Source organism: Octodon degus, unplaced genomic scaffold, assembly GCF_000260255.1.
Source record: "Octodon degus isolate 3935 unplaced genomic scaffold, OctDeg1.0 scaffold00097, whole genome shotgun sequence".
Taxonomy (NCBI): Eukaryota; Metazoa; Chordata; class Mammalia; order Rodentia; family Octodontidae; genus Octodon; species Octodon degus.
Window position 1 is genome coordinate 7,164,068 of NW_004524673.1, and position 11,026 is coordinate 7,175,093.

The 11,026-nt window shown below is 36.7% G+C and overlaps 1 protein-coding gene across 2 annotated transcripts in view; it reads right to left on the reverse strand.

Annotated features, from left to right (window-relative positions):
- Serpinb13 (serpin family B member 13) overlaps positions 1-10,134 on the reverse strand; it is a 21,201-nt gene extending 11,067 nt beyond the window's left edge. The window contains exons 1-3 of one of the 2 annotated variants that reach the window (XM_004638255.1): positions 9,970-10,134; positions 9,408-9,464; positions 7,605-7,607 (exon numbers count right to left, since the gene is read on the reverse strand). In XM_004638255.1, the coding sequence (XP_004638312.1) occupies positions 7,605-7,607; positions 9,408-9,464; positions 9,970-10,134 (225 nt within the window). The remainder of the gene's footprint in view (positions 1-7,604; positions 7,608-9,407; positions 9,465-9,969) is intronic. The other variant, XM_004638254.1, reaches the window with a different exon arrangement.
- Between the last annotated feature and the right edge of the window lie 892 nt (positions 10,135-11,026).

The window sequence follows — 11,026 nt, forward strand, 5'->3', positions numbered from 1 at the left end:
ATTCTACAAGACATTTATAGAAGATGTAGTCCCTATACTCCTCAAACTCTTCCATGAAATTGAAAAGGAAGCAATCCTCCCAAAATCGTTCCTGGAGGCAAGTATTATACTGATACCAAAACCAGGGAAAGACACAACTAAGAAAGAGAACTACAAGTTGATCTCCCTTGTGAACATAGATGCCAAAATCCTCAATAAAATACTAACAAATAGAATACAGCAAATCATCAAGATCATACACCATGACCAGGTAGGATTCATCCCAGGGATGCAAGGATGGTTCAATATTCGAAAATGTATCAATGTAATACACTATATCAATAGAGCGAAAACTAAAAACCACATGATCATCTCCATTGATGCAGAAAAGGCTTTTGACAAAGTCCAACACTCATTCATGTTCAAAGTCCTACAGAAAAATTGGAATAGATGTCCTCTACTTCAATCTGGTAAAAGTCATTTACAAAAACCCAACAACTAACATAATCCTAAATAGGGAAAACTGAAATCTTTTACTCTTAGATTGGGTACACGACAAGGATGTCCTCTATCACCACTCCTTTCAATATAGTTCTGGAATCTTTAGCTACAACCATTAGACAAGAGAAAGAAATAAAAGGAATAAGAATAGGCAAAGAAGAAGTTAAATTATTTATTTGCAGATGACATAGTCCTGTATGACTACCATTTTCAGAGCTCTTTATTCTTTATTTTTGGTTAATCAGAACTCAAAAAAATATGAAAATATGAATGCCTAAAGTAGAAAAACGTTGCTTGAAACAGATGCATTTAAATACCAGGAAATTAAATATTTGTTGAAATTATGTGCAACAGAATGAACCAATATGAGGAAAGAATATCAGATCTAGAAGACAAGATTGTGCTTAGCAACCATGAAAGGTAAGATTTCCTAAAAAGAATAATAGATTGTGAAAAATCAATGCAACAGCTGCAAGATTATGAAAAGAATAATGTAAGATTGATCAGAGTCCATGAAAAAGCATGAGAGAGCACAAATTACATTTAGCCTATTCACACAAGTAATGGCAGAAAGCTTCCCAAATATGGGAAAAGAATCTGATGCAGATAATTGAGGCATACAGCACTCAAACTAACCATGAGTTTTAAAAAACCTATACCAAAGTAAACAATAATCAGGATTCAAGAAATTTAACATGAAGGGTTGGCAAAATATCTCAGTGGATTAAGCAACTGCAAGCAGGCACAGGGGCTGGGAGTTCGATCCCCAGGACTACTTTGCTGGCCCTGCCCCCGGGGCACACTGAAATGGCAATTGAAAGTAGATGTGGTGGCACATACCTGTGATGTTAGCCCTTGGGAGGCTGTAAACAGGTGGATCCCTACAAGTCTGATCTAGTAGTGAGACTCTGAACAGCCTAGAGACCTTCCCTAAAATGAGAGAGAGAGAGAGAGAGAGAGAGAGAGAGAGAGAGAGAGAGAGAGAGAATTTAACATGAGAACAGAAAATTAAAAGCTATAAAATTAAAAATTAGAAAAAAAAACCAGGTCACTTATAGAGTAAAGCCCATCAGAATTAAAACAGACTTTTCAATACATACCCTCAAATCAAGGATAGTTTAGTGATGTATTTCAAGTCAAAAAAAAAAGTTCCTACCCAGATTGATGTACCCTGCAAAATTATCTTTAAACATTGATGGAAGGATACTTCTGTGACAAAGAATACCTGAAGAAATTCATGATTACCAAACCTGCACTCCAAAATGTTCTGAAGGATAGTCTAAAAATGTGTAATGAAACTACAACTCCTTGAACCTCAGCAGAATGAATCAGTCCAACAAAGCAAGCAATTAAACAGAGCAGCAACAAAGGAATCCCATAACAGAGAAATAATATGACAAGTATAAGTCAATACATATCACTAATAACTACAATATAAATGGTATTAATTCATCAACCAAAAGAAACAGGCTGGCAGAATTGATCAAGAAGTAAGGTCTAACAACACACTGCAAGAAACATATCTAATGCAAAAATAAATTTATAGACTGAAAGTCAAAGAATAGAAAATAATACTCAAGGGTGGGCCAAATAGCCCAGCAGATTAAAGTGCCTGCTTAGGCAGACACAGGGACGAGGGGTTCGATCCCTAGGTCTGCTGTGCCAGCTTTGCCCCCAGGGCATGCTGAGATGACAATTGAGACTGGGTGTAGTGGTGCGCGCCTGTAATCCCAGCTCTTGGGAGGCATAAACAGATGGATCACCACAAGTCCAATCATGTAGTGAGACCCTAAGTACCCTGGAAATCCTTTCCCAAAATACAAAAAAATACTACTACTACTACTAACAATAATAATAATAATAATTAATAATAATAATAATAATAATAATAATAATAGTAAAGAAAACAATACTCCAGGCAACAAGAACCTGGAAAGAAACAGGGTAGCCCTTCTATTTTCAGACAAGGTGGACTTCAAGCAAACACTAATGAAGAGAGAAAATGAAAGTCAGTCCATTCATTTTAAGGAAACAATGGAAGAGGAAGAGGTAACAACAATAAATATATAAGCTCCAAATGTTATTGCATCCATGATATAAAAAAGTTAAAGGACATGAAAAATAAAATAAGCAATAACACAGTTGATTGTGGGAACTTTATACCCCAATGTTACAAATGAACAGATCAACTAGATTAAAAAAAATCAATGCAGAAATACCAGAACTGATCCAAATTTTTGAACAAAAGAATTTAATAGATGTCTACAGATATTCCATGTAACAACATCAGAACACACATCCTTCTCAGCTACACAAAGTACATTTTCCAAAATAGATCACACACAAGCTCATACAATATGCTGAAGTAAATGCAAAAGAATTGAAATCATCCCATATATTTATCAGGCCATAGTGTAATGCAATTGAAAATCAGTAGCAAAAGAAAACACAAAAATTTATAAACACATGGAAATTAAATAATACACTCCTGAACAACCAGTAAGCTAAAGATGAAATTAAAGAAAAAAATCAGACAGTTTTTACAAATAAATGACAATGTCAATAAAATATACCAAAACTTGTGGGATGTAATGAATGCAGTCACAGCAGGGAAATTTATAGCACTGAACTTCCACAATAGAAAATAAGAGAAAACTCAAATAAACAACATAACAGTGAAACCCAAGCTTCTGGAAAAAGAAGAGCAAGTCAAGCCCAAAGCTCTTAGAAGGGAAGAAATGATAAAGATTAAGCAACAATTAATGTGATAGACACAAAAAATACAATGCAAATAATCAACAACTAAAAAAGTTGATTATTTGAAAGATTAAATAAAATTTGCAAACATTTAGCCAAATTTATCCAAAAACAGGAAAGAAAATTCTCAAATCCATGCAGTTAAGAATGAAAAGGGTGAAATCACAATAATCCTGAAGAAGTGCAGATGACCATCAATACCTACTTCAAAAACCTGCATTCTAATAAGATGAAAAACACAGAAAAAATTGAACTCTTAGATACATATACATTGTCAAAGCTGAATCAAGAAGATACAAGATTCTAAATAACCCAACATGAGTAAGTGAAATTGGTGAGGTATATGCAAACCTACCAACAAAGAAGATCCCAGATCCTGATGGTTTCACTGATGAATCCTAGAAAAAATTTAGAGAAGACCTAATGCTGCTACTTCTAGAAACTGAAAGGGAAGCAATGCTCCTAAACTCATTCCTGGAAGCAGGCAATACATTGATGCCAAAAACAAAGAAGGATGCACCATAAGAGTGAACTACAGACTAATCTCCATAATGAATATTGACACAAAATTCCTCAGTAAGGTACTGAAAAACAGAATGTACCAAAACATCAAGATTGCACTCCATGAGCAACTAAGATTCATCCTAAGGATTCAAGCATATATGTAAATCAGCAAATACAATACACTGTATTAATAGAGTCAAGAACAAACACCACATGATAACTTCAATAGATGCAGAAAAAAATGTGACAAAGTCCAACATCCATCCAAGGTATAGAATCTCTACAGAAAATTGTAATTGGATTGTCTTTATCACTACCTGATTAAAGCCATCTGTGACCAAAAAAAGCCAGTATCACATTAAATTGTCAAAAACAGTGAGCTTTCACTCTAAAATAAGAAACAAGACAAAGATGTCCCTATCAGCATTCCTATTCAATATAGTTCTGCAAACATGAGCCAGAACAATTGGACAAGAAAAATAAATAAAAAGAATAAGGATACAAAAATAAGAAGTTAAATTACCATTATTTTCAGGTGACATTATGCTCTACATAGACAATCCCAAAAATTCTGTCAAAAGACTTCTAGATTTAATAAGCAAGTCATAAGTAGAGCTGGATACAATGACAACACTCAAATATCAGTAGCTTGCTTGTTATTTATCCCACAATTAAAAAAACTCACTGAAGAGAGGAATCAGGGAAACCACAATAGCATTTAAAAATAAAATGCTTATAAATCAACCTAACAAAGGAAGTAACAGATCTTACAATGAGAACTACAGTAAAACAGATCTTACAATGAAAATTGTAGCACTCTGAAAAAGATAAAAGAGGATATCAAAAAATGGAAAAATGTCCCTTATTCTTGGGTAGGGAGAAGCAACATAGTGAAAATGGTCATACTCCCAAGATGTAATAAAGATTTAATGCAAACCCAATCAAAATATTGATGACATACCTCACATAATTGGAGAAAATAATCCCAAAATTCATTTGAAAAAGGAAGAGATCTATAAGAGCAAAAGCAACTCTGGACAACAGACAAGGCAGCAGGTATCACAAGCTATTTGTTTATCAATAAAATTATTGGAAAAAATAATAAACAAATAAATAGATGATAGATAGATAGATAGATAGATAGATAGATAGATAGATAAAGTTCTGTTGGCTATGACTTGGAACTATACTATAAAGCTACTGTGATTAAAAAAAAAAACAGCACGGTACTGGCCAAAAATGACCCCAGGATCACTAGAATAGACTACAAGATGTGTAAACAACTCCCTACACACTCAGACATCTATTTTTGACAATGGGGCAAGACGCCTTCACTGAAAGGATGATAGACTCTTTAATAAGTGGTCCTGGGAAAATTGGCTTTCCACATGCCAAAGACTAAAACTAGAACCATATCTTTGACCAGGCACTAAACTAAGTAGAAATGCATCAAATATCTAAATACTAAAACAGAAAAATCTTCGGAAAGTCAACATAGGTAAAACCTGTAAAGACACTGGTGTAGGCACAGATTTTATGAACATGACCCTGATGACATAGGAAATCTCACAAAGAATCAACAATTGGAATTTCATCTTAAAAATCTTTCAAACAGCAAAAAGAAACCACCAACAGAATGAAGAGATAAGGGCCGGCCAAATAGCTCAGTGACTTAAAGTACCTGCAAGCAGGTGCAAGGGCCAGGGGTTCAATCCTCAGGCATACTGTACCAGCCCTATCCCTAGTGCATGCTGGGAAGGCATTTGAGACTGGGTGAGGTAGTGTGCATCTGTAATCCCAGTTCTTGGGAGGCTGTAAACAGGTGGATCACTATGAGTCCAGTCTAGTAGTGAGACCCTGAACACCCTATAGACCCTTCCCTAAAATACAGAAAATAATAATGATAATAATAATAATAAACAGAATGAAATGATAACTCATAAAGTAGGAAATGTTTTTCCAGCTGTTCCACAGACAAAGAACTAGTATCTATAATATGAAAAGAACTAAAATAATCAGATTTACATCTGAAGGCTGTAAAGGCTGAATACAAAAATGAACATCTGAAATGAGGACATTTCACAGATGAATTAGAAATACTAAATAAATATATGAAAAAATGTTCAACATCACTACTCATTCAACAGATGCAAATTCAAATAACACTGAGATTCTTTTTCACCCCAGGGAAAAATGGATTTTATCAAGAAATCAAGGCTGGGGCCAGCAAGATAGCTCAAGAGAAGCTTAGGCAAACACAGCAACCAACATGTGATCCCCAGAACCACGTGCTGCACCAAACCTGTCCCTAGGGTAGGCTGAGACACACATAGTCCAGGTGTAGTGTCACATACCTGTAACCCCAGTGCTGAGGAAGCTGAAAACAGGAGGACTCCTGTGAGTTTGAACTGTGTAGTGAGACCCTGTACCAACCAAATACAAAGAAGGAAGGAAGGAAGGAAGGAAGGAAGGATCACCGTGAGTCCAAGCTGCATAGGGAGACCTTGCACCAAATACAAAGAGGGAGGAGGAGGAGGAGGAGGAAGGGGAAGGGAGGAAGGGAGGAAGGGAGGAAGGGAGGAAGGGAGGAAGGGAGGAAGGGAGGAAGGAAGGAAGGAAGGAAGGAAGGAAGGAAGGAAGGAAGGAAGGAAGGAAGGAAGGAAGGAAGGAAGACATTGCATGTACAGGTACAAATTCCATATGATGAATGCTATCATGTATACCTAAAATATACCAATAAAACTAATGAATTTTGAAAAGCTATTTTAAAATAAATAAAAGTAAAGAGAAACAAGTGAAATTAATTTTATTATATTTTTATAAGACAACATACCTAGTATTTCATTTTAACATATCACTGCAAAAATTGTTAATTGTATATTACATATAAAAAATATGGACTTTAAGTACTTCAAACAATAATGATTTTTTACATTCATTTCTTTTACTAAGTTCCTGAAGTGTTTATTTTATATCTATTACATCTCTATTTGACCCAGGCACATTTCAAGAGCTCAATAGCCACTTGAATAATTATCATATTCATTGTCAGAATTAGAGCAACTCTTATCCAGGTAAGCGGGGGGAACTGAGGTGGAACTGAGCACCTCCCGGACTGTAGAGTGTGCCTGTGCAAGGCCAGAATCCAGCCCTCACCAGACATCAAGCCCTTGTCTGAAAACAAGGGCATCTATGTGTGGAACCTTGCCTTTCTCCAGTTTGCCTAGAGAATCAGTGTGGATGTACATGCTTGGAAAGGAACGTGCTCTGGACCAAATGCATGCCTCGATTGAGCACATGTGGCAGAAGTTCCCTAGCTCAGTTCTGCTGAGGAAACCCCAGAAAGAAGCCTGACATTCAGTCTAGGATTATTAAGTAACTGGCCAGATTATTTTAGCTATAATTTTATAAGGCCATAGAACTGGACTATAACTACTTTCAGAACAATTGTGCACTTTCCGTAACCTCTGACTATCTCCTAATTCTAAATCTGACCTAATACACTTGACTCCTTTTCTGTATTAGGGAAGACTGAGTGATGACTACTAGACACCGAGAGCTGAGGGAGAGCCCAGGAGATCAAATATGTTGTGCTAATATTTTTAATAAAATATCAAGAAGGACAAAAATATGAATTGAATTTAGTGATATCATCTACTACCACCATTGGATGAGTTACCAGAGTTCCAGGTGCTCCTACTAGACACTTTATAAGGGATCAAAGAAGATAAATAATTTCCCCAAAGTAACATAGGTCTTAAGCTACAGAGCCAACACTTAAACCTAAATCTGTTTTAAAACCCAGCATTACCCAACTGCATAAGATGTAGGGTAATAATAAGCTTCTCTTCTGGAGGGTTAACAACCTAAGTTTTCAGACCAAAAAACAGAGAAACAGAAGGACTGCAAGGACAGTCAACATTTTAGCCCTAGCCTTTCAAGGTCAGTGACGACTCAGGACATAGGAGAACCTATACTGTAACATCATGTAACTCAGTTGTGTCCCAAATTTTCTGGTCAAGGAGACTATGGGGCCACAGAGCAACATGATCAATGACATAGAGTGTGCCTAAGGAGAGTCACATGGAAAGAAAACATTCTCTCAGGCTTTCACAGAGAGCAATGGCCATGACTCATCCACATGGCTGACACTGACAAAGGATCTACAAACCGCGGTACAGGGTTACAGGATAAATCCTGAGGATAGTTGACTGAACTTATCAGATATAAAAGTTACATCCCTTGCTATACAGGTCTGGCTTTATCTTGGTCATAACCATCCAGCAGAAAAGTATAAAAATGAGGTATATAAAGTAAAGCCATATTAATATACTGAGCTGTGAAAGGCTCAAGTCAACAATTTCTGTGGATAACCCACTACTATTGTGGACTGCTGGACCATTTTGGATTGTTTTGATGAATTCATGAATCTATAGTATTTAGATGCCAATGGAATACCCATTTTTGACAGGACTATATAAAAAAGAGGATACAAAGGAAGGACTATTTTGTATCTGTATATGCAAAATAGTTAGGATAGATATACAGCTACTTTTGCTTAATTAAATGAGAAGAAAGATTTGTACTAATGGCGTTTGGACAGAATATTCTGTCTGCATCTTATACTATGGACAACCACTAAGAAGATAACAATGTACAATTATTAATTATTGAAACTGTCCTATTAATCAGTTTCAAAACTGTCTCATTGATATTTCTCAATAAAATAAAATTAAAAACCCAACACTATTCATTTTGCCGTGATGACTTTTTGTGTGTGTGTGTGTGTGTGTGTATTTTAGGGAAGGTTCCCCAGAGTGTTCAGGGTCTCACTACTAGATCAGACTTGTAGTGATCCACCTGTTTACAGCCTCCCAAGAGCTGGGATTACAGGTGCACACCACCATGCCCAGTCTCAATCACCATCTCAGTGCACCCCAGGGGCTGGGCCAGCAAGGCAGGCCCAAGGATTGAACCCTGGCCTCTGAACCTGCTTGCAGGAACTTTAATCCACTGAGCTATTTGGATGGCCCTGTAATGACTTTTCAATCATCCAGTCTTCAGAGCTGTTATTCATTAAAATCTGTTCTTAACATTAAGGATTTGTTGTTATTACATAATCCTAGTACTCTCATTTGGAAGTGGTTTGTCCAGTACAGGTTCTTATACTAGAGGGATGGTGCTTAGCACAATGATGTTAGGAGGGGATAAAGATTTTAGCTTTAGGATCACTAGAGGACCTGCTCTCAGAGATTAATGTTAGTCTGTTGGGGGGATTAGTTCTTGAGTGTGGGTTGCTACAAAATAAGACCAACCAACAAGCTCAGCCTCTTCTGCACGCAACAGGATCTCCTCTTTATCTATTTTGTTACACATCCAGGAGAACTCTCACTAGATGCCACACAAATGGAGTCACCCAACAATGGCCCTTCAGTCTCCAGAACTGTGAGCTAGAGAAATATTTTTAGATATAAATTACCCAGCCTGAGAAATTTTGTTAGAGCAATAGAAAGTGAACTAACACATTTAGCAGTGTTATTTGGGTACAGTAATTATTACTGCTTAATAATTAGTGTGAAGTATTACACCCTTTTCTCAGTCTTTGTCCCCAATGAGTCCACATCTAAAAAGTAACCATGCTAAAGTCTGTCAAAAATATATCTTACCTTTTTATCTTCATCTTTTATTCCAGAACTTTCTGTATCTTTTTCAAGATGAAACACCTGGTAGGGAGAAAATATTGTGTCAGTGATTAGAGCACTAAAAGCCTTCACAGAATCAGTCAGGTGAAAGTAGACTCCTGTTAAAAAATCTCAGTAATATATAGGTAATTATCTTCTTGCAAAATCATGAAAACATCTAGGCTGTTCACTAATCTCTTCAGAGAAGCCTACATCCATTGATGCATTCACCTTTGATGTGTCACTTATACTCAGTGGGGATTAAGAGTTTTTGCTTTTCATGTTCTTTCTTTAATTGAGAGTAATGGCTCTGGGCATGGCTGCTCACTCCGAAGATACTTCCCCCACTCAAGGAAGTTTCAGGCATCAATAAGCAGATAACATAATGCTACTTGAAGAGACAAGAAGCATTGCCTGAAAGACCTGAAATTGTTTCATGTCTTTCTACCCTTTATTTGTTGGACTGCAGGTCAAGATTTTCAATGCAATGCTAGAGGGCCGGCCCTCTGAAACAAGTATGTGCATAGACAACCAAGTAGCCACCTACCTTCTGCAACTGGGAGGTGGTGACTCTTTGGGTCACCAGGAAGATCATGCCAACAGCAGTTGACATACCAACAGGCGAAAACAAGATATTTCCATCATGTATTTTCTTCAACTCTCTGAAAAGATTAAACCCAAAGTGGGTGTTTGCTGCGATGAGGAAGTCCATGATGATTTTAGTGAGATCTGAAATAGTGACAGAAACATGCAACGCTGAACATTTGGGTTGGGCTGCTTTGTGTCACAGGAGCTCTTCCAAAGGTCATTGCTGTCCATGTTTCACTCTTTTTCTTGCCTTCTCTTGATAGGACATACAAGTTAGCTAAAGTCAAGTTAGCTAAAGCCAGTAGCTCTTACTTCTTGTTTCCCCAGGGAGTGGGGTTAGTATCATAGTGGTTTTATTCTCTTATTCTTTGTCTGAACCTGACTACCTCACCTCTCTCTGCCTACTCCTCATGATAAGCTTCCTCAGGCAGAATTAGTCCTTATCCTGCTGGTGATCAGGTGTTCAAGCTGCTCAGCCTGTGGCAAGGCAGGATTCTGAAGTTACTGGAATTCTACAGGCCTCCAGTAGGAGCAATGTTCAAATTCAGTCTTAACAATAATAAAATTAATAGCTGCATCCTTATCTGATGCTATTTCTAGATTCAATCAAAATCCAGATTGAACAGTAGTCAAATAGCTATTTCTCTTATATCCTAAACTATATCCCCATCATAATTTGATCCTAAACTAAATTTTCCTTTAAAGATAATCAAATATCTCTAGTCATGGATTATTAGGTAAGGCATGTATCTGTGCTTTTCTCTATTGTTTCAACTTTGTTCAATGTGTGTACAGTATATTTGTTATCTCACAATGAATAATTTTTAAGAGTAATTAATATTTGCTAGAGTAAACAGGTAAACCATGAACATGTTTCATGTTTTCTTCATCGGAGCTACTTTATAACTACTCTATCAGCACCATAAATCTTTAGAACAAGAACAGACTTCACAGAGAATGAAATATTTGTAAGTCCATATCTCATGGATGAGTTTGCTGCCACAGGTTAATCTCTA